The following is a 26,928-nucleotide window of genomic DNA, read 5'->3' as shown; positions in this document are numbered from 1 at the left end:
CGGCGGGGGCGGCCGCTCCCCGTTAATCGCTGTTGGGCGCGCCGGGCGGGGATAAAAGCCGGCCCTGGGGGGGTTCTCGGGCACCCTTCGCCCTCTTCCGCCTCCTCTCCCCCCACCATCCTCCCCCGAGCGATGCGCGGTGCCGCGGCGGGCGTGGCGAAGTGAAGAAGCGGCACCTTCTCCGTCTTCATCCCTTCCTCCTCCCCGCGACCATGGGCGACTGCGGGGCCCCGGGGACGTGAACTCCAACGTGCTGGTGGCCCGCAGCACCGGCGACGCGCAGCTGGACAAGGCGGTGTGGCAGTGGCTGAGCTGGGACAAGGTGGGCGAGCGTCGGCAGTTCCCCCGGCACAGCCCCTGCCCTCCCGGCGCGGTGCGGCAGCGCCTGCGACACCTCGGGGCCATCGCCCCATCGCCCTCGCCGCCGCTCGGAACGCAGCCCCTGGGCCGGCAGGTGCTCCCGAGGGTGCTCCCGAGGAGCCGCCAGCTGTGCGGGCGAGGTGCGGCCGCCCGGCGCTCACCTGCGCGGGGCTGGGCATGGATGATGCCATCCCGGCGCATGGAGCACCGCGCCTGCCCCGCTGGCTCCCTCCTCGGCTGGGGCAGGCAGGTGGCGGGAGGGATGGAGCAGTGGCTCATTAAAATGCAGCATGAGTCTGTTTTCCTGAGATGCCTGAATTTAACCCCTCCCCAGAAAAGAAAAGCCGGGTTCCAGCATTCCCCTTTTCTTTTCGGCTCCAACATGGTGTCAGGAGCACTGCGGGCTTGATTAATTCGGGTTAAGCCACCCAAAGCTGTGGTAACAGTGTGGTACTGGAGAGTGTTTTGCTTATCCTGTCGCTGAAAGGGTTACTTTGGGGTTTTTGGGTTTTTTTTTTTTTGGCAGCTGGTTTGTCCAGCCATCATGGCCTGTGCTTTAAAAAAATATCTTGATGATGGGGGAGGGTAAACTACCAGTACACCGGTGGTTTAGGCTTCTGAATGCTTTTTCCTTTATTCTTTTTAGGTTTTTATCTCCTGAACTTATTTGGCCATTATTTTTATTAATTAGGACTGCCAGCGTGTTGGTACTGTTTCCTCTTTGGTTTCATCCTGTCAGGATCAAAGCAGGAGGGCTGCAGGCAAATGCCACCTGATGGCTCTTAGAGGAGCTTTCTCCTACTTGGAAATATGGTCTCTCCTCGCAGCTTTGCAGAAATTAACAGGTGCCATCTGCACATTCTGCACTCAGAGCTGCTGCTGTGAAAATATCCGGGAATAGTGGCACGGGGGAGGGAAGGAGTGGAAAAAGGAAATAGCATTCCTGATAACACGTTTGAGAACCCAGGCTGAACTCCAGTAAATACTTTTTTTTTGATAACAAGAGCCTTTCAATACACTAACAAGACGTTGTTTTTTAACAGGTTGTTTTGCCTTTCTGAAAAATGTGTAAGGTCAGAGAACTTCCACCGGGGGAAGAATATTCAGATTAAAACTGGCAACAGTGCAATATCCCCATTTCTAGAGCTGCTTCTCAGGCTGTAATTAACCAATAAAATACCAAGTGCAGGGTCACTGTGAGTGTACCTGTTTGCCCTTGCTTCCCTAGGTGACAAAACATGACCTTTCCTATAAAGCTGCCTGAACTTGGAGAATTCGGAACTACCTGGGGAGGTTTCCAAGAGAGCTCCTGGGACATTTGACAACTCAAAATCACCTGGAGGAGGAGGCGGAGTGGGGGCTGCTTGCTGGGGCCGGGGGTCGTTCAGGAGAGGTGTTAACAAACCAGGTGAAGGCAAGGGGAAACCAGGAAATACGGCATCCATGGGCAGGGATTGTTGGGCCAATGCCCTCGTATTTCACCACAAACCGAGGAAATGGGGCCTTTGCTGCTTATCAAACTGGACCCCCCTTCCCACCCCCAGCTTCCTGAGCTGCAGGGATTTTTGTTGCCTCTGATCAAGGAAAAATCTATGCACTCCATTCCCAGCTGTGGGAGGCTTTTGTCCTCTAGCTTAATTGAAATTTGCCTGCTGTAATTAATTACCAGAGTTGTGCTTTCTGTCCTTTGTGGTTTGGGTGTTCGTGCTCACCTCGCCTAAAACCCTGTGTGGGTGGAGGAAACCTGGCTGTGGGGTGAGCATCCTGCTTTCCTCCCCTTCTCACCAGCATCCTCATTAATGCTCCTGGCATTCCCTCCCTTCCCGTTCTGTCCCCTTAGCCGCTGCTTTGGTGTTTGAGTCAGGCTCGGAGGCACAAGGCAGCGCCCTTTGTTCGATCCTCGCTGGTAAAGTGTGTGACCAATTAGTCATTGTTCTCCACTGTCGCCCTTTAATTCCCTTTCATCCCCTTCCCAATTTTCCTATTGTACTTCCACATCTGCCTCGGGTCTCCTGAAGGAGTCTGGCTGGTGTGGCAAGTGGCTCAGAGCAGCCTTTGTACACGCACTGCTCCTGGCTGGGGGTACCTGGGGGAAGCTTTGGCTCTTAAAGGCACTGGTTCCACTTCACATGGTGGCGGGGGGGAGAGCTGGAATTAATTATCCGGGAGCTGTTTGTGCAGGCCCCATTCACTTCGTTCTCACTTGATTTTACTAATTCATGGACTCGGTATCCTTGTCTCAGCTGTAGTGTGGAGAGTTCTTCCATGCTGATAAGGTGGTTTTGTGGTGCTTTTGGAGTGTCCCTCGGTGTTCTTCTAAATTTTGGGGCTTTTGAGATGCTTTTCAAGAGGAAGTGGACTTGATAGTTTGAGACCAGTAGTTTGCTCCAGTCATTTGACTTGCAATGTTTTTGCTTATTGATACTTTTAAGTGAATTTTTAAGAATAATGTTGTGTAAATCAAGGCCACAGAAAAATTCATTGAAACTCAAGGCACTTGAGACTTTTCCTCCTTCTTCCAGCTACACATGCAAAGAGTATGGGGAAAACAAAAAAAGATGGCTGTGAGAGTAGTAAATTGCCAGTGATTTTGACAGGGTATTAGCTTTGAAACTTAACTCTGGTGGTAAGTACACGCGATTAACATGGTTGGGTGTGAAAGAACCATAAGAAATACTCAGTTAATGCCCTTGTCTTTAATTCTCCACTTGATCCAGAGGTTGAATCCTGATGAGCCACAAACAAGTGTGGTTGTGCCTCAGCAGGCAACTGTGCAGTACATGGAACACTGAAAATTTGGCGGAGAATATATATATTTTTTGTTTAATAAAACTTCAAGCCTTTCTGAAAGGTGTTGCAGAGTCTCCTGCAGGTTGTGACCCCAGAGTTCTGATTCTGGCAGTGGCTTCTTATAAATGGTTGTTATATAGAAATATATACGTAGAGTAATAATTTTAGAGGAAAAAATATTACAGAACTTTTTTTCCTGGTGTTTATGTGAGCACAGAACAATGTTCAGTCTGTCACCCACGCAGCAGCCTGTCTGTCTGTGTCCCAAATCCTTCTGATTTCCATTTCTTTGACAGGGAATGCGAAGTACTGATGGGGGGGAAGGTTCTGACCAGATCCTCTCTCCTCCCAGCTTGCCAATAGTGCCAAGCCCTGCTCTCCAAGAGTGAGAGCCCTGTCTGGGTGTACAGGGGACAATAGTCTGCTTGAGATGGGGTGGGAAGGCACTGCCTGGGCTCTGGTTGCTCTCCACTTCCCATGTTTCCATGGCAAGCCTCAAAGCTACTGAGAAATTAGGGGTGCCTCACAAATTTACATCTTGAAGTGGCAGGTTAAGGTGCCTGGGGGCACTCACATGCTGTTGGTTGGTGCTCTAGGATTGGCCATTAGGTGAGGGCAGAGCTGCTACTCGGGGACAATCCGGGCCAGGGGACTGGACCAGCAGGGGCATGCAGGGAGGATGGGCTGTGCTGGAGGAGCTGGAATTCCCTGTGGCAATGCCAGCTCACCCATCCCTAGCCCAAACACCAGCCAGAGTCCTGTCCTTCCATCCCTTTTCTGCCCCAGCAGGGTGTCTTCAGGTAGCAGGAGCATCGCCCAGGGCCACTGTCACCTTATCTGCCACCTCCTCGTGCAGCTGGCCGTGGGCAGGACCCTTCTGCAGCGGGAGCCGGGGACACGGCGGCTGTTGCCTCTTGATTGTGGCCTGGGCCTTCCCCTGGCCTTTACAGACTGTGCTGTGTGTGCTAAGCACTTGGGGATGTGTGGTGTGGCACCACAGGGAACACAGAGATACATCAGGGAGGTGTCACCTGTGTTGGGTCAGTATCATAGATTTGTTATATACACATATATACTGGGTATCATAGACTCTTTGTATACATGTGTCTATTAGAGAGGTGTCATGTGTTTATTTATACATGTATTATCAAGTTGAAGTATTCCTAGTGTTTTAGGAGGGTGATCAAATAAATGTATGGAGTTTTCTATAGAAATTCTGGTGCTGATGGCAAGGTTGGAAGGTGTGAATTTTTTTTTTTCCTGAAAAGTGAAAATATGAAAAGTGATGGAATTTTTTGGTTGAAAGTTTCTAGTGTTGTTAAGCAAGTTAGAGGAAAGGTAGTAATGAATATTTGCATCCAGCAGACATTTATCAAATAACACTAGAGTTAGGAGTCAGTGGATATTTGGTAACCAAATGCGGGGCCTTTTCCACCAGTAAATAACCCTTGGAAAACCAATAGCAGTGTGGGGCTTTGAGGGGTCTCTCTTCCCTGTTTGGGAAGAGTTGGTGCTGCTTCTGCTGGATGTCGTGCAAGCTGCTGGGATATTCCCTGCTCAGCTTTAAGCTCCTGCCAACCCAAAGCATTCCGTGATCCCAGGGAGGTTGGTTGGCCAGCAGTGCAGAGATTTGGCATGTTTGGGCGTCAAAATAAATGCTGTTTTCACATCATCATCCACGTGCTGCTTGACTTCAGATGAAACACTACAGCCTCTGAGCTCTTCACTCATGAGAATTTGAACTGCTTTGTTAGATCCGTCGAGATGCAGGGATGTCTTAAAGCATTGCCTTTTTAAGGACTGACTATTTTTGTATCAAACAGCCTGGTTTATATCTGCTGAAGATAGGAAGCTTTAGGCAGTTTGGTATCTGGTTTGTTTTTTTTTTTTTAAGGATGTTAAAAATCTTTCAAATACTGTAGTCTTAAAATCTCTAAGGAACTTTTTTATTTTGTACTTGGAAAGATGAACCATCACAAAAGCCCCTGTGAGACCTTCAGATGTATGACTTGATTTCATAACTGCAAAGCAAGCCAGCAAAACCCCCTGTTTTTCTCAGGATTTGCAATGGGGTTAAGTGTCAGCAGTGGAAGCTGCTCTGGAATTCCGAGGTCAGGGTGGCAGGTGGTGCTCAGACCCAAGCTGTGTTGCAAGAAGCTATGCTGGGCCATAGGGTGGGAAGCTCCAGCTGGGGGGGAAAGGACAAGCTGGAAGGATGGTGCCAGACTGGGATAAGGGCTGTCTGGGGGTCAGGCTTATACATTCAGTAGCATTAGAACGCAGACTGAGATAGAGGTCATCAGCACTTCTGAATTTATGCCCCTCTTTCTGTTGGCGTGGGGGTTTCAGGTTGTTTGTAGAAAGCTTGGAGATTTTCACTTGTAACTTCTTTCTCCTCCTTTATTTTCTGTAGCTTCAGCTTAACTGAGTGTGACCTGAGCAAATTAAAATGTTATTTGGGTGCTATTTTGGCCAACTCATTTTTATTCCTTAGGAAACAAATTAAGTAGCTTCAGTCAAAAGTGCTTTTTAATGTATTTGTAAAATAAATGTTTGTGCTATTGCTTGGGTCTTGCCTCAGTTTTGCAAAGCCCCATAGACTATGGAATGTGCAATTTCTATTCTATTTTTGCAGGGAAGCAATGCAGTGTGTCCTGAAAAGCTATCGAGGATGCTGTGTAATTTAATAACCTTATTTTAAAGCAAACCTGTGCACTATGGTAGTGCGAAATGAGGTTTTCAATACTCTTGCCTTAGACTCTTTTCATGTCACTCATTTGTTTCCTGGTTGGCTGCCTATGAACAGCTGAGAAAGAACTTCCACTTTTGCAGTTTAATATTTGTTGTGCCCCATTGTTTTGGTTTCTTTTTAGGCCTGTGTTTAGCTGTGTAGTGAGCAATGTCTTGCTGTGGTTGCCAGGCCATCCAGGAGCCTGGACAATAATGTCTTGCCTTTTATTTTAGAGCATACAGAAATAAAAAGTTATTTTAAATTCACATGTCTAGTGTTCAGGGTGTGTTATCAAGCTGCAGGAGTAATTTCAGATTTTTCAATGAGTTTTATTGATTACTTTTTCTCCCAGTGAAGGTGCACAGCTCATATCTTTGTGCTTTTCCCAGCATTTTTCTAATCCTCCTGAAGAACCTCCCCCTCTCTGTGTGGAGCATGTTTCCCAGTGCTGCTGGAGCTGGCTGACCTCTATTTTAAATGTCAGGGGTGCTTCACCCCTGCCCTGCAGATTCCATTTGCCTTTTTTAACCCTTCCTTGCAACCCTGCTTGGAGCAGCACCACTTCAGAGAAGCACTTGTGCCACCAGACCTGTGTTTTACACATCTGGAGTCACAGTTTTTTTCCAGCTGTGTAACCACTGCCTCTTCCTCCTTCTCTGCTGTGTTTGTAGGATCTGGGAGGTGCCTTGTCCAAACTGGGTGTCAGCAGACAGGCTGAGTTTCTTGGTGCCCAAGTTAATTCAGTATTTGTTGGATAACTATGAGCAACAAATAGTGGAGGCGTGCAGTGTGCAGCTTGTGTGCTTACAGGTTCTCAGCTGTGATGGTGGTGCAGATCTAGGGAAACTCTGACTGAAGAGAGGGATCACTCTGGGTAAGAGTCCAGCCAGCTGCAAAGCACCCTGGCCACTGCTCGGGGGGCTTGGGGCAACCTGCTCCTCCTGTGCAGGGTGTCCCTGTCCATGGCACGGCTGGGATGATCTCCAAGGTCCCTTCCAACCCAAACCATCCTGCAAGTCCCACGATTTTGCTGTGCCTGTTTCCTGTGGGTGGGGAGGAAAGAAGCGCTGCTTTGAAGTTCGGATTTTGTCTGTCTTCCAGCAGCACAGATCGGGAATTCAGTTGTGTTACTTGCCTTGGAAAAACCTGTTCCAAAGTCTGTGCTCCTCACGCAGAGGAGCTGGAAGGTGTCTTAATGACCAGACAAACACATCAGTGTATCAGTAGCAGCAAGAGCTCTTGAGTCTTTTGTGAGTAAGGATGATGTGGGAAGAATGTGATAGAAATGAGTTACAGTGAAGGCTGGTGCACAGGCATTTTAAAGGATAGCAGGAATTTGCTCTAGGAGTAACTTAAAACTGATGAGCATGTACAGTTCAGCTCCACATTTCAAGCACTGAATGAAGAGCTTCATGGTCTTTTGCAGAACCAGAAAACCAAGGAGCAGATTGAGAGCTTGCTGCAGAACGGGCAGCACGAGGAGCTGCGGGACCGCTTGTGCTGCCGGCTGACCTTCGGCACGGCCGGGCTGCGCTCGGCCATGGGAGCAGGCTTCTGCTACATCAATGACCTCACGGTCATCCAATCCACTCAGGTGAGCTGGGCACGGCTGTGGGAGAGGCTCTGCCCCGCGGGGAGCGTGTGGGATCAGCGTCCTGCTGAAATCCCGGGGCTGGGACGCAGCAGCCGCTCAGCAGCGGCGGGGAAGCAGGAAAGGTTCGGTGCTCAGAGGAAATGAAGTGGCTTGGAGAGGTGGGAGTGGGCTGGAATTTGGCCAGTGGTTTGTCTGTATCACAGCCCTGTAGCTGGAGATCATGAGCTTCTGTGAGAACTTGTAGTATTTGTCAAAAACAAAACAACAAAAACCCCAAACCAAAATAGGAAAGCCCCAACCAACCAAGGCTTTTCTTTCTTTTTTAGCACAAGTCGTGGATGTATATGGACTGAGTATTTTAAATATACTGAAGCAGTTTATCTGTTCCTACCTTTAGCCTTGACTATTGAAAATAGATTGAGCTGATATATTTGGAACCCTTGAACTTGGAAAATCAAGAAAATGTTTGTTATGACAAAACTACTGAATCTTACCTGCTTTGACAGGTACTTTTTGTAGAAATGGAGCTTCAACCATATGATCAAAGGTGTTTTATTGCATGGTTTACAAAGGGTTGGTAAAATCTCTCATTTAATACTTTGCACTTTTTAGGTGGTTTCTCTTGGCAGGCTGGTGCTCTGACCTCCTTCAGGAGATGTGATTGAAGTAATGCTTTCTGTCGGCCTAGGATGGAGTGATGTGCTTACAACTTGGAACAGCTGGGACTCTCCTAAGCTGTTTGACATTGTTGTCTGAATTGTACAACTGGAGCCCACACTCTTGTGGGAAGCCAGATTCCAGTACTGTTTATAGAGGTTTTGTGTCCAAGTGTTGGTTTGAAACCCAGCCTTCTCTCTGACAGTTTTTCTTTTCAGGATCTTCTTGGATCTAACAAAAAGCTTTCCTTAGGTGTCTGATCTGTAAACTGGACACATCTCAGAATGATGCTTCCTGCGATTCTGCCCTTCCTGAATTGGGTGTGCCAACCTCCTCTGCCAGGAATGCTGTAATGGCATGAACAGGTCTAGGTGGACTCCATGGATGCAGTGAGAGCGGAGTGAGGAGACTGGGAAAAGAGGGGTTTAAAAGTCAGTGTTTAGTTGCTAGTGGTGGCATGGTGAAAAGCAGCTGAGCTGCTTTGAACAAGCCCCCTTTTCCTGGAAGCAGAGGAGGTTTCTGGGCGTCATTTCCCTGCTGTTGGGTTTGGAGGTGCCGGTGCTCTGAGCGGTGCCTGCTCCCTTTGTGCCTCAGGCTGGCGGAGTGGGAGCGAGCGTGGGTCTGCTGGCTCAGCCACATTCCTGGCAGAAAGGGAAAGCTTCCCTTCTGCTTGGCAGGGAATGTGTTGGCAAGCTCAGTTTCATGGGCATTGCTGGTTTTTGAGAGTAACAAACTGGGGGTGTGTGCGTCTGCTCCCTCTGCGCAGCTGCTATTTTTAGTTGTTTATTAAAGCTGTGTATCGAGCTGAGAAAAGCAGCCGCTGGGAAGTGGGTTAGAACTTGTTTCTGAAGTAAACTGCAGCAGATTTCATTGTTGTTTGAGCACTGTTGTTTCAGAAGCTGAGGGCAGGAACAGTTCTGCTGAACCTGGTCTGAGCATGGGCAGCCCTGGCTCTCTGGATTTGTCCTTACCTGGAACAGGAATAAACAGCCAGTCAGATAGCAGACTTGAGTGTAATTAACACTTCCTTCAATTAAAATAAGCCATAGTGAAGTTGCATGTGTGTTCTGTCCTTCACTTGATCAGATCTTTTTCATTTGATTTGATTATACTGCTATTATGTGGAGTCAGATCCAGGAAGGTGCAGAATATTCAGCAGTTGCTTTGGACTCTGCTGAAAATTGCAGGTACATAAACTCCTTGTAAAGCTCTGATTCCTTGGCTTTTGTCCTATTTGTGCATGTCCAGGTGCTTTTATCAGTGGGACAGAAACCTGTCACTCATCTCCACAGTGACAAAACCAATCACTTTTGCATCAAGGAGTTTCCTGCTGCTTAAAAAGCAAAGCTAAAGGTAATAGTTGAAAAATTTAAATGCTGGACTTCATAAAGCTGTTCCTACCTCTCTGGATTTCATCAACCAAAAATCTTTCCATCTTACTTTTGATGCCATCACTTTTCCCTCCCTTCTCTTTTGAACTTGAGCACAAGGGACTGGACATGCTGCAGATGTACACTTGTGCTCTTCCATGGATTCTGCATCAGGAAATCACCTGAACCACGCAGTGGGAGAGGTAATCGTGATACCTCAGTCACCTGAAGAGCATTTTGGCTTAGATCTGAGGGGGTTATGCAGTTGTGCTGACACCTGCTGATGAGCCATTAATTATCACCACAAGGTGCACCTGGGCCTTATTTAGAAGTGGTGGGAATGTAATAGCTGTAGCAATTAGGGACACTATCAAAACCTGAGTCTTGTTAAAGGGAAATAGAAATTCTTCAAACTGAGGAACTTCAAGAGAGGACTTAACCCTAGAGGTGCTGGAGTTCCTAACTGCTCTGGGATGAGCTAATGAGTCATTAATTATCACCACAAGATGCACCTGGGCCTTGTTTAGAAGTGGTGGGAATGTAATAGCTGTAGCAATTAGGGACACTATTAAAACCTGAGTCTTGTTAAAGGGAAGTAGAAATTCTTTAAACTGAGGAACTTCTTCAAGGGAGGACTTAACCCCAGAGCTGCTGGAGTTCCTAACTGCCCTTGGGGCACCTGGATGAAGATTGGTGTGAGCTCAGGTGGAGGGTTCAGACAGTGGAAAGGCTCTGCATTCACTTCCTCACTGACATTTATAGATGTACTTTTATTTCCTGCAGCTTTCACAAAGATGTTTGGATAGCAAGCAAGTCTGGTAGGACTGAGTTAACTTCAGCTGTGGGGTCTGTGGCTGAGCTTAAGGGATTAATTTTAAGCAACCTGCTCCACAGCAGACAGTAAAGACATTGCTGTTTTTCTTCATACAAAATCTTAGCCTGAATAAGGGATCTGTTATAAGGAATCTGCAGTTCATGTCTTCAGATGTTATTCAGGTTATTCAAGTCAACTTGGATGCGTTTTTCCCATTCCTCTCTCCTCTTTGCAGCTGTGAGTGAAAGCTCTTGGCAGGTTGTCAGGGCAGGGTAAACATTTTGTGTGTTTTGGGCTCAGTGTGAAGGTGACTTCAGCAGGTGATTCTGCTGTGGCACAGCCTCCAGACCTGCCACTATTCAAAGAGTTATCTTTATTTTAAGGATTTCTTTCCTCCCTCTCTGTAAATCCCTCCACATTTGCAGCTGAGAGGGCTCTCCAAAGAGATGCCAGTATCCCCTAGGTCATGCTTTGGAATACATCCTTGGAATGCCTGCTTGAACTTGATTTCAAAGGCCTTTCCCAGCCTTGACAATGCTGTGATTCTAAAGGGCCAAAGCCATTTAAAATAATTGATCTTGGCTGAATTCCAGGGTAGGAGTCAGGCTGGCTTTCCAGATACCCAGTCAGATCCAGATGAAAACATCCTGAAGAACTGCACTAAATACTGGTGGGGGAAAAAATCTGTTTAATGCTGGTACAAAACACCCCCACTGCCATCAAGAGGCAACTTGTACCCCTGTGAGAGGCAGCGTTGATGGGATCAGCGTGGCTCTGTTAAGTTCACTGTGCTGTGTTGTCTGCCTGTGGGGAGCTGCAGCCTCTGGAAACTTCCATTGACAATAGTGCTTCCATCTTTTTATCTAAAACTGCTGATCCACCATGGGCTGTTTCCGTGATGGATCTCCAGAGAGATTCTGGCTGGGAAATGAATGGATGTGAAGGCTGCAGGGCAGGTGAAACTGGAGTAAAAGCTGATCTTCCCACCCAAGCCTTTCCCTGATTTTTAAGGCAAATTTATGACTAACCCTTTGGAAACAATGGTGAAAATGTCTGACTTGCACTGTGGGCAGAGAGATAAAGACTAGGCTGGCACATCTTGTGTTGCTTGAGTGCATGGAGTTGAAAACATGGATTTTTCTCAATTCAGTCTTTAAGATGATTTGAATAAATGAAAGCACAGTGTGGATTGAAAATGAGTGTTTGCTGCTGAGGGTTTATTGTTGTTCCACTCACTTTTATTTCCCACAGCTGTTTCTCTGGTTACTTGCTTTCTTTTGGTGAACACTGGGGGAAGACCACTGCAGCTTTTGTGAATATCACTATTGATGTGTTGGAGCTGTATTTTGCCTACTGATATTATCCATCCTTTGTGGGAGACCACCTTTAACGTTTGTGTGTGCTGCACTGCAGCTAATTATTTTTTCCCTTTTTTTTTTTTTTTTTTTTCCCAGGGGATCTACAAGTATCTTGAGAGGAACTTCTCAGACTTTAAGCAGAGAGGCTTTGTTGTTGGATATGACACACGAGGTCAGGTCACCAGCAACTGCAGCAGTAAGAAGTATGAGTATTGATTACATCTGCAAGACTAGAAATGAAATTGTGCCTGTAAATGCATTCTGTTCTATCAGCACTTTTTCTGTTTGTGATGAACTGGGCCCCCTCTTTCCTCTCCCTTAGTCCATTTAAATAGTAATGAAGAGAGGCTGGGACTAAATCCTTTGTGGTACCAGTTGGTCAGCAAATGAGGAGTGTAAGGCTGTTTATTCCACCAGAGAATTTACAGATTAAATGCTCAAGAACACTAAGCTTGATATGCCTGGGGACAAATTTAAATATGAAGGTAAATTCAGAGTATTAACATCCAGCTGGAAACCCCTAAATATTAATGCACTTTTAACTCTGTCACTCTCTGGTATTTCACACCTGATTTAAGCTTGCCTAGGGGAGAAGAATTCCACCTGCAGCCTGCTGTAACCCAGTGTGTTTTCACTGGGAATTTTACTTGGATTTTACCTGGAGTGCTTAAAATGCAGACTTCCAGCAATGGCAAATAGTGCTCTTTGCAAGGAAAAGGGAGAAAACTGCTTCCTGAATTCTCTAAGAAATCTTAATCCCTTGTCATTTGGGGAGCAAAACGCATGTGGTAATGGCATGCCTTGCAAAAAAGCCAACCCAGCAGCTAATTGGCATTTAGGTAATGAGAAGTTAATTACTGTAGTTATTGTTGTAACTAACACAGTTCCTTTAAAAAGAATTTTTGTAGTACTTGATGTTTTAGGGATGAAGATGTCCTTGGTATACCAGAGCACAGAATGCAGTGACTTTCTGCCAGGAGTTTCTCCTTTCCCCTGCGTGCCTCTCCCCTGGGCCTCGGGGTACATGTGGCCCATCATCCCCCAGGCTTTGGCCTGAGGGGTTTAAACTCACCTGTGACACTGGATTTGCCAGTTGTGTGCAAACCCAGATTGTGTGGGCTAGGCATGGGCTAAAAATGGGCAAGTGTAAGAGCAATGTTCCTTTTGAGCCACCCAAGGCTTGGAATTTAGGCCTGGTGTTGTTTCACATGTCCCAGAAGCACCTCAGTTCTCAACCATGTGCTCCTCCTGTCTCCTGGGATAATGCACCCTTCCAGCAGTGCTAAAATCGAACTGAACTCCCCCAAGAGAGTGTTTGCAGTGGGAGCAGTGTGCTTTTCCAGCACTCTGTGGGCAGCAGGGCCCAGGGGGATGGCAGACCATCCAGCTGTGTCCTGTGATTAAGCTGGTGTAAACCAAGCAGAATTTTAGTAGCTTCAACTCCAAGCTGAGCTCTCAAACTCTTCCAGGTGGTTTCAGGTGGCATTTGACAGGTGCTGTAGTGAAATTCTGAGTCAGTGGAACTTGGACTGCTGGTGATGGGAGAGGAGGAAGTCAGTATTAATGCTTGTCTGTGAGAACAAGGGAGCAAGGTGAGCTTATGCCATTTAATCTCTCATCTGTTTTGACTCTGAGACTTTCCACTGCCTCCTGAGCTGTGGGTACCTGAGTGCCAATGAAGTTTCATACCAGTTATCTGGAAGAGAATGAGCTCCCCTGTTGCTTGAAAGGGCAAGTTTATTATAAAAGCAAGATTTAGAACTATGGGCACTGTTCCTGTTTCTAAACATTCTGGAATAAGGGGTGCTGCTTTGCAGAAATACATTTTAGGAATAGATCTGCTTCCTGGACATTGTCTGAAGCTGTTGGGCAGGGCTGGCAAATGAGCTTTGTGTGGGGTAGCAAATCCCTTTCCAAACCTGCTGTTACAGACATCTGGTGCTTTGAGCTTTCTTTGAAGTTGGTTCTGTCCTTGAGCAAAGGGTGGGTGTTCTGCCAGTGGGTTCTGTATCTTTGCGTGGGATATCTGCTTTGTTTGGGTGAGGGACTGCAGTGCCTTGCACTGTCCAGGCAGCAGCTGAAAGTGCTGTCTCAGATTCTACAGCCTGAAAACTGTTACCCTGACTGTGCAGTTTGTAGGATAGCCCTCTTAGCATAAGCCCAAAAAGCAGCACAGTGCTTTAAGAAACAAGTGCCTGAAGGCGACAGGAATTCCATCTGGCTGCTGGGCTGTCCTGGGGAGCTGGAGTGACTGAATATTTTCTTTTTCCTCTTGGTAGGCTTGCAAAGCTCACTGCAGCAGTCCTGCTGGCAAAAGATGTACTTGTGTACTTCTTCTCCACTTATGTCCCTACCCCCTTTGTGGTGAGTCACCTTCTTGTCCATGTTGTTGCACCACACAGTTAAGGGAGTATTTGAATTTGCTGAAAAAGAACCAGCAATTGTCTTAAAGTGTTACTTCACAGAAAAATAGAGGCTGCTTGGTGCACTTGGCTCTTCAAGGAGGCTGTAACAAGGATGTCGCTGAATTCCTCAGTGCCTCTGCTTTTAATATCTCAAAAATACTCTTCTAGGCACAGCAGCTTTTCCTTGCATGGTTTTAAATCCTTGCTTGTGTTCCATAAGCTCTTCCAGCATGCTGTGTATTCTGTGGATCTTGGTTTGAGGGGAGGACTGAAATGCCTGGAGCACCTGTAATTTGTTTTTCGACAAGCCTTTTTGTGAATTCCTTTGTTCTGTCTCAGCCTGTTCCTAAGTGCTCCTGTAATCTGAGTGTAGGCTTTCTTTAGTTGGCAAGTTAATGATTGCTTTTTTGTATTTGATAAGAAGAATGTTTTTATGGAGATGAATTAGAACCAGCTTTCTACTACTGGCTGCAGGAGGCAGTGCAGAGTGTTCATGTGTGGGGTTTTCAGACAAACTGGTGCTGGGATAAAAGCCGCCTCTGTAGGGTCCCATGGCATACCTGTGCCCCTAACACGAGTTTAGTGGCAGAACCCTCGGGTAATGCTGTCTCGGGGTTCCCTTGCAGCCCTACGCCGTGCAGCAGCTCGGAGCTGTGGCTGGGGTGATGATCACGGCCTCCCACAACCGCAAGGAGGACAATGGCTACAAGGTAAGGCCTTGGTCACAGCGTGTCACAGCCTTTCCGGCTGCTTTCCAGCATTCCCTGCGTGTGCTTGGCCCGTTGTGGGAGCCACGGAGTGGTTTGGCTTGGAGAAGACTGTAAAACTCATCTAGCCCACCTGCTGCCATGGGCAGGGACACCTTCCACTAGCCCAGGTGGCTCCAAGCTCTGTCCAACCTGGCCTTGGCACCTCCCAGGGATCCAGGGGCAGCCACAGCTTCTCTGGGCACCCTGTGCCAGGGCCTGCCCACCCTCCTGATGAAAAAGCTTTTTCTGTGTGTGTCCATTAGAAGGATGAGTTATTTAAAGTAATTCGCTTCTATGACTTGACACACTCCTCTGTGATGAGAACATAAGACCACACAGTTTGTGTATCTCGAGCATAAATCTGTAGTGACATTCCATAGAGTCTAATCAGCAGCTGAAGAAATGCTCCAGCAATTTGTGTGTTTTTAGGCTTAAAAATCAGTTTAAAACAAAGCCAGAACTGAGGTGAATTAGTGCACACAGTCGGGACTGTGCTGAAGATGGGAAAGATTTCAGAGTGGATTAATAAAACTCAGTAGCAGTGTGGTGTTCCCTGGTTTTCTGGGCATTGAAGAGGGGTGGGTGGCTTCACTTTGAAAGCCTGGGACAATAAAACTATCCACAATAGCAAATGTGATGTTTTAACTGAGTATTCCCTTCCTCAACTTTGTACGAACCTGAACTAAACTCTCAACTTGAACTGAGCAGAGCATTCTAGAAGCCCTGTGTCAGGGCAGTGAGTGATGGCAATGTGAGGAAAGGCAGTCCTGCTGTGCCTAGAGAGAGAACTCTTGGGGGTGATTGAACTGCTCTTGTCTTCCCTGGAACAAGCTGTGAAGTTCTTCACCAGCCTTTGCTTCTGCTTAGCTGCAGCAATGAGCAAGGAAAGAAGCCATGTGAATTTCCCAGGTGCTTCATTTGTCAAGAAGCAATTTTGTTTGTGTCTTCTGATGCACAGCAGTGTACTTCTGTCAGGGTACTGGTTTGTTTCCTGGTTTACTTTTCTCAGGATACACGTTTGTTTCCTAGTCTTTCCCAAGAGCTGTTTCATCTTTCACCATTTCCCGTGTGAATTTCAGCAGCCTCTGAAGGTTTTGGACAATTTTAACTGAAGGTAACAAACCCAGAGGACACTGACAGGAAAACAGAGGCAGATTATCTGGGCAGAGTCTGCACTGTGAGCTCAGCCATGCTATTGGCAACAGACTGTGGGAAAATTGGCCTCTAAATAATTCTTTAACAAAGACTTTTTTTTGTAGCTGAGGGTTAGATATGGTGTTTCCACTCTGGATAGTGTTAGCAGCTGAGAGATTACAGTTGTTGAGCCGTGGAAAAACACGGACCTTGGCACACTGCTTATCTGTTTTGCTTTGGGTTCAAAACCAAGTCGTGCTCCTTTTTCAAAAGGAATGCCAGCCTTGGAGAAGGTGATGTTTTTCTGGTGTTACAGTTTGCACAGCACTCCCAGATAAAAGTGCCCGGTTTTGGTTTCTCACATCCTGATATTTCAGCTGTAGTAGTTAAATACCAGCTTTTATGGAAACAGGTTGTGTTGCTGTGTAAGCTCCACTTAGCACAACTGCAGTCATGAACTCAGAGGCTCACGTTGAATGACTCCAGATGTCTTGAGAATCAAGCCAGTCAGATGCTGACTTCTCTGTATGACCTAAGCAGAAAGTAGGTGGAATCCTATAGCTAAAAGAATTTCTCAGGTTAATAATCGTTCTAAATAAACTGTGTCTTGTTTTCCTTCAACTTACTTCCTTCAGGTTTATTGGGAAAATGGAGCACAGATAACCTCTCCTCATGATAAGGAAATTATAAAATGTATAGAAGAGTGTGTTGAACCATGGAATGGCTCTTGGAATGAAAATCTGGTAGACACCAGTCCCCTCAGACAGGATCCTCTGAAAAAAATCTGTGACAGCTACATGGAGGATCTGACAAAGATCTGCTATCATAGGTATTGTATAAAGTTTTTAAGTAAGCTGTGGGTTGCAGGTGGAAAAACTGACAGCAGGCAGACTTCACTGTGTTCTCTGATGTGTCATTACATTCAAGGGTCCACCACCCTTAGGGTTAAACCATTTGGGTGAGAATAAACAGCTGCCTTGGGGAATTAAGCTACAGTGAAGCACCCCAGTAGAAACCATTTGATGCAGATGAATATTCCCCAAGAGTTCTGAATAAAATGCAGGAATTCAGAGTAAAAGTGAGGTGCATGTGCATAGAATAGAGGTGAGAAGATTCGGTCTGAAGGTTAGGTGTGGCAGAAGATGAGAATAAAAGGAGGAGGATGAATGATGTGAAGCAGAGCCAGAATAACATTTCGACAGTGGTGGGAGAGCTCGAGTTTGATGTAGAAATCAATAGTTTATTCTTGGGAGACTTTGATCTATTTCAGCAGAAGGTAAATATTTCATTTTCCAGGAGCAGAAGCTTTAACACAGCAATTTCTAGTGAAAGTCCAAACAAGCACTTTCACTGGTTCCTTTGACATTAATGCAGAAATCAGCAGAAAAGTACATGGAAGAATTACAGCTTATTTTGCTTTCCCTCAGGAAAATAGTCTTGTTAAATAGCTGAAATCTTACTGAAGTTCTGCTTTCCTCCTCAGGGAGCTAAATGTGCAGAGCAGTTTGAAGTTTGTTCACACCTCTTTCCATGGAGTTGGACATGACTATGTGCAGTTGGCTTTCAAAGCCTTCGGATTTCAGCCCCCCATTCCAGTACCGGAGCAAAAAGATCCAGACCCAGACTTCTCTACTGTCAAATGCCCAAATCCTGAAGAAGGAGAATCTGTGCTGGTATTTTTGTTTCTTCATCAGATTTCTATGGGGAAAAACCAGCTGAGGAAGAGAACAGGGAGAACTTGCTTTCAGCTGTATTAAAGCAGTGGGCAGTCCGTGGGGGATTTTCTTTTGCTGTGTGTTAGATGTAAGTAGGAGGGCTGTGGGTTTATTTTCTCTCATGTTTTGGTTTTTTGCCCCCCCCCCTTCTTCTCCCACCAGGAGTTGTCACTGAGACTGGCAGAGAAAGAAAATGCAAAAGTAGTAGTGGCCACTGATCCAGATGCAGACAGACTGGCAGTGGCAGAACAGCAGGACAAGTAAGTGATGGGACCCTTTTTTGTGTCTTTCTGCAGAAAAGAGGGAGTCACAGAGTGTCCCTAAATGGTTGCTGGGCACAGGTCTTCAATCCACTCTTCTCCTTAGCTATTGGGATATTTTTCCCTCCTAGTTTTATCCTTTAGTATAGCTCCAAATGCATTTTAAATCAGTTCACTCAGCAAAGAGTAGATTAAATACTTACTGGTGTGATAGTAAATAAAGCTCAGCTGAAGACTGAGTGGTTACTAAAGACAGTAAAATCTTGTTGTTTACTGTGTTTTCATTTACATTTTCATCACAAGGGCAAACCTTCCTTGGCAGTTGTCATGGGCTTCTTTTGGTGGGGTGGCTTTTTTTGTTTGGTTTTAAAAATATTTTTAATTTTAATCCCTTGTTTTCCCCTGCTTGTTCATATTGAACAGAAATTATTTTTCTCCCACTAACAGGCCCCAGTTCTGATGGTTGTGTAAGTACAAGTTGTGCAGGCCCTGCCTGACTGCAATGTACAGATTGCGTAGACTGCTCTGTATGGATCAGTTCTAGACTGCTCTCCTGCTGCTGGGTAATCAAAGGCCTGAGCTGTGTTAGAGCTGCCAGAGAGGAGACCCTGGGGGTGTCTTTTCTGGCTGGCACAGTGCTCTGGGCTTGTCAATCCTTGAGGTGTGAGAGTTGTGGAGTCCTGTGGGTACGGTGGCTTTGTCTAGAGCAGCTTGTCGGTGCTGTGCTCACATCCTGGTGTTCGGTGACTGCTGAAGGCCTCTCCCTGGGCGCTGCTCCTGGGCGAGCTGGAGAGCCTCAGCTTGCCTCTCCCCCGCAGTGGCTGCTGGAAGGTGTTTACGGGCAATGAGCTGGCGGCCTTGTTCGGCTGGTGGATGTTTTCCCGCTGGAAGAACTGCTCCCAGGATGCTGATGTGAGCAATGTCTACATGTTGGCAACCACGGTCTCCTCCAAGATTCTGAGGGCAATTGCACTTCAAGAGGGGTTTCACTTTGAGGTGAGCGTGGGTTATGTGTTGTCGTCTCCATCCGAAGCCCCGCTGGTGGCCTCACGGAATGAAAAGCAGACAGGGGACTTCCAGGCTTTTGGCTGGGAGTTTTGAGGGATTCCAATTCACAGAGCATGTTCTGTCACCCAGACAAGCCCGATTTCAATCTCCTCAGTGTTCTCAGACTGGGAGATCAGCTTGGGCAAAGCTCAGTAATAGGCACATGAATTAATACCTGACTTCCAGGTAACAGGAATACCTTAGGTGTGGTTATCTCCCTGGAGAGAAATTCTTCTGTGTGAGAGCAGGGAGGTTTGTGCAGCATGCTGTATTCACTGCAAGTGTTGATGGGTTTGTGATGAGCATTTGGAGGTTACGCAATGGCCCTTCAGGTGCCCGGTGCCAGCAGGTTTTAAATTTGGATTTACTTGAGGCTGGGACAGGCAGAGGAACTCCTGTGTTCAGATCTTTAATGCAGCTTCGTTAAAAACTTGCTAAAAAAGAAACTGGGCTTGCCCTCTGCAGACTGACAGTTATTATCATTCCTGCCTCCAGATTAAATCAGATTTCTGTCGGATGTTAGCCAGAAGAGAGGCAAGTGCCCAAAATCATAGCACAAACATCCAAAGGGCCAGGCCTTGTTTATCCATGTCCTAATTAAATCCATGTGCGACAAGAATAAGTGTTTTGCCAAACAATGAGGAATTTAAAATTGAAAGCAACTCTGAAAACTGTTTTGAGTGACTGGCCAGATAAGCCTAATCAGGGTGAATGTCAGTTCCTTGCAGTGGATTTGGTTCTCTCTCTAAATACTGGTTTGTTTTATTTTTAATAGGAAAGGGACATATTTGACTGAAAGAAAGAGAAGCTGGGAATTTACAGAACCTCTTGGCCTCCCCTAAAAGCTCCCCTTCTTTTTTATTTGTAACTTCCTTCTCTCTAAGAAACTGTTTCATCTTTTGACTGCTTTTGCGTGATTTATGTAAAAAAACCCCTCAGAGCAGTGCTCTCCCCTCCCAGCACCTAAAAGTGTTGCTTTTATATTTCTGTAGTTTTTCCTCCTGAATAACTTAGTCTCATCTGATGAGCACCACAGATGATCTGATGTGATCTCGGAGCACCACAGTCCCTGACACACTTTTTCCTTGGTTTGGATACTCATGTCCTAGTTGAGTATCCCCTAGGAAAATGCTATCCAGTGGCTGTTTCCCTTGGATTCATCATCCAAACTGAAGATGTGACTTGGCTGGTGGTGCTTTACTGTCCCTATTCTGCTTGTCAATTAATTAGATTTAAATTTAAGGAAATCACTTCAAAAAAATCAGAAAACTATCCTTAAGCTTTAGCGTTTTGACTCTGCAGGAGTCTTCCCATTGACCCTAAAATTCAGAATACATCATTATATTTTCTCTTTGGTTGAGTGTTTTTGTTTTTCTTAGTTTGAAGTGAACAGTGGCTCTACTTTTTTCTTTGAATTGAAACTAAATTGAAGATGTGTATTTTAAGTTTTCTTTTTCTCCCCTGTTATAGGAAACACTCCCTGGTTTTAAATGGATTGGAAGCAGAGTAAAAAATCTCCTAGATAATGGAAAAGAAGTTCTCTTTGCATTTGAGGAGTCTATTGGTATGAGTGCTAATATCCCTTTAAATTGCTGAGAACTGAGGCGGGGGAATGTGAATGGGAAGGACTGATCTTAGTTTTGGAATAAAACACACAAAAAGTACTTTTTGTCCTAGTAGTTGGTAGCATCATTGGTATTTTGCTCTCATCAAGTTGACTTGCCAACTCCCAGAACAATAAATTGTATCTGACTTGCTGATTCTGGTATTGTCTTTCCAGCCCTGTAACCCCCAAGTTAATGAGATTTCTCCTGCATATGCAGCAATAAAGCAGCTTCCATGTACTGGCCAATTTCCCTTTACAGGATCAGAGGTTAAAACTTCAGTTGAGTAAATCAGAGTGATAATGTCAGGTTATTTTTCCACCATCACTTTTTTCTGCCTAGGCTTCATGTGTGGCACGTCAGTGCTGGATAAGGATGGAGTGAGTGCAGCGGTGGTCATTGCTGAAATGGCAACTTACCTGCAGGGCCAGAGCCTGAGCCTGGCACAGAAGCTCGTTGACATTTATGAAACGTGAGTGGTGTTGTTCATTAGAATGTTCTACTCCACTATTTTAGATCTGGGAATAATCTAAGCAATATTTATTTAAACATAAATTTATATAAATGTTTGTGTCCTTCAGATGTTTTCTCATTGTAAGTTGTTGTGGGGTTTTTTGATGCATGATGAGTTACAGCCCATCACTAGTGCAGATACCACTGTGCCTAAAGGAGCTCCAGGAGCGCTGGAGAGGGTTTTGGGACAGGACACAGGGAATGGTTTCCCACTGCCAGAAGGGATCTGTAACAGAGCAGAGGTGGAAGGAATGGCTATGGACATGATCCCAGCAATAAAACAAGGATTGTGGTTGTCAGAATAAAGACACAAAATGTGCCAAAACCTCCCGAATCTTACAACTGAAAGCATTAATCTGCTTGTAGGTATGGGTACCACATATCCAAGACCTCCTATTTCCTGTGCTATGACCCTCCCACAATCAAAAGGATATTTGAGCGACTCCGGAACTTTGATGGCCCTCAGTCTTACCCCAGCTGCTGTGGGATTTACAACATCTTACACGTCCGAGACATCACCACTGGCTATGACAGCAGCCAGCTGAACAAGAAGTCGGTGAGTTACACGGTGTTTTTGCAGAGGAGAGGCTGCAGAAACTGCAAGGGAAATACACTGGCCAAGAGGCAGATGTACCTGTGAGCTGAGGGGGCAGAAAGCTCCGTCAGAGCGCTCAGCATCCTTTCCTGGGGAGAACACTGCCTGCGTGGGGAATGCGGTGGTTCCTCTGATACAACACCCGATGGACTTTACTGACTCACTGAGCCTGGTGCTCCTGCAGCCCCTCAGCTTCCAGGGGCTGGGTCTGCAGTGGCAGTAAGGGGCTGCTGTTGTTTTGTAGGTGCTGCCAGTGAGCAAGAGCAGCCAGATGATCACGTTCACCTTCCAGAACGGCTGCGTGGCCACGCTGCGCACGAGCGGCACTGAGCCCAAGATCAAGTACTACGCCGAGATGTGCGCGCTGCCTGGGCACAGGTCAGTGCCCCGAGCCCCCCTGGCTGCCCACAGCAGGGAGAGACACAGAATGGGCTTCTCAGCACCTGCTACACAAGGCTCCTTTAACTAACCCCATTCTCCACTTACTTAGAATTAAGAAGTGATCAGGTGACAAAATCACAGAATTACTTAGTCTAGAAAAGCTCTCTGAGATCAGAGTCCAGCTTGTGGCCAACCAGCCGGGGCACTGAGTGCCACATCCAGGCTTTCCTTTTGCTGCTGCTGGTGAGTGTGTTTGCAGCCAGGTGGGTTCCCACTGCCTTGGGAGTCTGCTGTGGTACTCCGAGCTGCTGGGTAGGAACTAGAGGTTGTTCACCTGCGTTGAGCTTCTTCCAGTTTAAATGGGTGGGGGGAAATCCAGGGTGTGTTTGCACCACAGAAACCTCTTCTATTATGGAATCATGGAATGGTTTGGGTTGGAGGGGACCTTAAAGACTGTCTTGTTCCACCCCCATGCCTTGGGCAGGGACACCTTCTGCTATCCCAGGTTGCTTCAACCTGGCCTTGGATACTCCCAGGGATGGGGCAGCCACAGCTTCTTTGGGCAACCTGTGCCAGGGCCTCCCCACCTGATTATTGCGGTGTTAATTGAAATTAATTCAGTTGAAGAAGAAAAGGGCCACTAGAGGGCTCTGGGCACCATCTTTAAAAGTCCCTTCCAACCCAAACCATTCTGTGATTCCATGATAATCCCTGCTGAAAAGGAGCTTGTTGAAGCAGGCAGCTTGGAGTCTCTACACCTGACTGGGTAGGAAACACAACAGAGCAAGTGCATCCCCATCAGGTCTTGCTGTTTCTTTATTGATGTTTGGGTGTGTCCCAAACCTCTGACCTGGCCCTGTTCTTTCCTGCAGTGACAGAAGTGTGCTGGAAGAAGAGCTCCAGAAGCTGATTGAGGCTTTGATTGAGAATTTCCTGGAGCCTGACAAGAACGCGCTGACCTGGCGCTCTGCGTAGAGCCCGGTGCTCAGGGAGGCACCGCGTGGAACAAAGGACCCAGGAGCAGAACCAGTCTCATGTTTGTGTGTGTGTGTGTGTGTGTTTTTGAAACAGCTGCATTCTTGTTCTGTCAAGAAGAAGCATTCTTTTGTCAGGATTTTCACCATATTGGGATAAGGAGAGGCAGTCCGAGGAAAGGGTGGAATTTGTTATGGTTGTCAGTCCTTTTGACCAAAAGTTTAATTAACCCATGCCAATGCAAGTGAACTGCCCTAGTACCTTTGAGGCAGATGAGCTTAGCTGCCACATCGTGTCTTACACTCAGTTCAGGTACCTAAAACACCTCTTTTTTGTGTGTGAAAAGGTTTTAAAGGAGTGATCACTCCAAACTGACAACAAAGGCTGCTTCTTCCCTGCAGCTCTGAGACCTTCCCTACAGGTCTGCACTTCCAGAAGCATCGAAGCAGAGCTCAGCATTTCTTGTTTAGGCAAATTGTTGACATTTTTCAGCTACTTAAGAATTCTTCTGTTGGTAAAGGTGTTCTTGGTGCATTGTAGCTTTTCTCTGTGTCTTAAGATAATTGGCAGTGAAATAATAGTGATAACAGCTGCAGCTTGGGGTTGGAATTGCCTGGTGCCTTTCCAAGGCTTCCAAAGGAGCAGGAACTTGGTCATTCCTTGGTAAAATTGCCCCTTCTGACTACCATAGGCTCTGTAGCTACTTCTTGTCCTACAGCTCTGAAGGCTCTTAAGCTTTCTTGGTTTTCTGTATGCAGTTACTTTGAGTGACATTGCCAGTCAGTGACTTCTTGGGTTTTGCTGGCCTGAATTTTTATTGTCTGTGTATTAAAAAAAAACTAAGGAAGAAAGTGGAGATGAGAGGCTGACACAGTTATTAAATTGTGATTTTTTTTTTTTCATTTTTTTTTGGTCCTGTCAGGTAATTTCTGTTAGAATAGCACTTTGCAAACACTATTCTTCTTTATCTTTAAGGACAAATTTTTAACAGCTTCTCTCATTTGTTTTCTCCCTTTGCTCAAGTAGCAACTGCTAATCACATTTTCCAAAAAAAACCACCCAAACAAAGCAATACCCAAGTTCTCCTTGTGGTTATCCAATGGTTTTGGGAAATAAAGGCTGTGTTTTGGCACAGGAGAGCTTGTTCTGGCCAGCTCCCTGCTGTCACTGACAGCAAGTAAAAAGAAGTAGCAGCAATTCAGTGCTGGGTTTGATCTGTGTTGGAGATGATGGGAGAAGACCCCAAGGTGCCCTGGAGTTCAAGCTGTTGTTTTACCACTGCTGTTGCCTCTCCAAATTCCCTCTGGTTATGCCCTCACAGCTGGATGCTGTAGGATGGCACAGGGTAGGCTTGTGTGTGTTGCCTCTCCATGGCTTCAGAGAGCCCTGAGGTCTGGGTGTTTCCTGCTGCCAGCAGCTTTGCACTATATCCATGGAGAAGTATTTCAGTGTCTGTGAATGTACATGTAGAGAAGGTCTGTGTTGCACAAATTCTGACCTGTCACTGCTGTTTATTTATTTTTTTATTTTAAGAGAAGCTATCTCCAAATTGTTCTGCCATTGAGTGAAATGTATCTAATGCCAAAAGCTGTTCCTTTTTTTTTTTCTTTTTTACTTTGACTGTACATTTGACTGACATGGTGGGGAAAACAGGTAAAATCAGTTACACTCAAAGGATGCTTTTGATGCTGGGTAGGGCTGGGAAGGCATTTCTGACTGCTGCTTTGCCTTGCTTTCCCAAAAAGGGTGCAAATCTGGATCCCCACTGCACTGAACTTGAAGGAGCTCTTGCCATTCCTTCCACTGGCAGCGATTGAACCCGGAGGCATTGAGGATTTTGTTCTCCACGTAGTGGAGAGGAGAACAAGTGACTTGGCCATAGTTGTGAACAAACGCTGTAAAAAGCATAATGTGTGTGATGAGACCAGGTGTGTTACTGTAGCAGTCATGTCTTGTGAGTGATGGTTGTGCTCCTGCAGAGAGCAGGAATCTGCAGCTTCCTAGAGATCTGCTTTGTGTCAGTAGGCAAGTGCTAGAAATGGAGAAGATGTTTTCAAATAAGCATTGTTAGGAGCTGGTAACTGTTCATAGTCCAAATATCTTTAATTGAAGAAGAAAACCCAGCTGTGGGGTGTTGTGTATCTGGGATTTCCCCCATGGGTAGGTTTGACAGCGAGCTGTAGCTGTAGTGATGCTTTTGAGATGACAGCAGCAGGCACAATGTGTTGAATGTAACTTTCAGGGTATGATAACTATTTGCTTTTTTGAAACTGCTGCTACTGTTGTTTTCCTACTGTATTGGAGCTGGTTGATATATTTATACTGTTCCATTTGTGGAACTCCTTTATCTCCTCCCTCTGATCTCGCATCCCTTACTTCTGTTACTGTGAAGGACTGGAATTGTCGTTTCCTTGCCCTGTAACTTTGTTATGCATCGTGTTACAGTTTACTTGGTTTGTGCACAACCTTCCTTGAGTTGTCAGCTGTCCTTTCACACTTCTCAGATAAGAACAAAAGCTTTTCTGACTTGAGTAGAAAGCAGGTCACAGATCAAAGGATGCTGTGGGTGTTGTTTCTGAGGTGCTTCCAGGTGGAACACACCTTTTCAAAGGTTGGACAGTGGCTAAAACTGCAGTCATACAGCTAGTGAGTTGGGTTTAGTGTTTGATAAAATCCAGAGGGCTTGGGTGTGTCCTTTTGCTATGACCCATTTAATCTCTGGTGAAGTCGTGTTTCTGTGGGCCTGGGACAGGAGCTTTCCAAGTTCAGGGCTTAGCCAGGCAAGGCTGAGTGTCTGTGAGGCAGAGCTTGTAGCTGGATTTCTTATTCTGGTTGTGATAGAGCAGCCAGGGTGTGAATTAAATAGTTCCAAGTGCTGTCCATGTCTCTCCTCCTGCCCCTGTGAGGGTGTGTGAGGGAACAGTGAACTCTGGTGTGGCAGAGAGGGAGGGATGTGTGCAACAGGGAGAGCTGGGCTGCAGCTGTGGCCCTGAGCTTTGTGTTGGGCTGCAGAGCCAGCTCCGCTTCCCTTGTGACTGCAAGGAGCTGGGGTTCCCTTGGGCTGCGGCAGCCCTGGGGCCGGACCTGAGGAGCTCTGCTCATTTCCCTCGTTTCAAACACACAGCCCTTCCTTCTGAGGGGAGCACACACTCGTGCTGCCCAGGGGTAGATGAAGAGGGCAGACCCTGTGTGGTGGCTCAGCTGTCCAGGTGAGTTGCCCGGTGCTGCCTGGGGCTCCCTTCCCTGCCTTGCCTGCTCCCAGGCTCTGGGGGTTGGTTACCTGCGTGTTGGCATCCCTGGAGTTACTCCCTGCTTCAGCCCTGCTTGGGTAGTGCTTCGTGTGCTCTCTCTGCCAGGCTCCTGATCTTACCAGGGGTTCCAGCTCCCATTTCCTCACAGGAGTGTTTGTGTGACACTACAGTAGAAGCCAGGAGAGGAGCGATGAGTTCTGGCCCCTGGGCAGGGTGGGATGTGTGTCCTGCCCTAGGAAGCACCTGGATGGTCTCTAATTTTAAAACTGATACTCTTTATCACTTTGTTTTGTCTTCCCTCCCCCTTTTTGTCCTCTTCTCTCCCCAACTAAGAGAGAGGGGGCTCCTTGCATGGTGACATCTGGGTGGTTGCAGTCCAGCTTGATTCCCTTTGCTTTGTACAAGGTGATTGAAGTATCTCAAGTTGCATCGTTCTCCTTGCCTGGAATCTTGGGGAGTTCTGGATCTGTACTCCTGTTTACCCGATGTCTGTTCTGTAAAACTAGGGCATATTACAAGTACAGAGTGAGAATTTGCACTTTTCTGAAGAGTTTCTGTGTACTGCTATGTGGATTTAGCTGAATGAAGTGTTATAAGTAATAAAATATTCCCTTCATAGTCTCAA

The 26,928-nt window shown here is 46.4% G+C and overlaps 1 protein-coding gene across 1 annotated transcript; it reads left to right on the top strand.

Moving 5' to 3' along the window:
* On the top strand, positions 1–26,928 carry PGM2L1 (phosphoglucomutase 2 like 1). The gene is given in 15 exon segments (XM_039554713.1): positions 1–228; positions 231–322; positions 7,308–7,475; positions 11,771–11,877; positions 13,954–14,038; positions 14,706–14,789; positions 16,598–16,791; positions 17,446–17,635; positions 17,840–17,937; positions 18,756–18,933; positions 20,455–20,548; positions 20,931–21,060; positions 21,468–21,657; positions 21,941–22,074; positions 22,950–26,928. Coding segments are annotated over 15 exon segments (1,863 nt in total). The 5' UTR covers positions 1–212; the 3' UTR covers positions 23,053–26,928.

The sequence above is a fragment of the Corvus cornix genome, chromosome 1 (assembly GCF_000738735.6).
Source record: "Corvus cornix cornix isolate S_Up_H32 chromosome 1, ASM73873v5, whole genome shotgun sequence".
Classification (NCBI taxonomy): Eukaryota; Metazoa; Chordata; class Aves; order Passeriformes; family Corvidae; genus Corvus; species Corvus cornix.
This window is presented reverse-complemented; position numbering and strand designations above follow the sequence as displayed.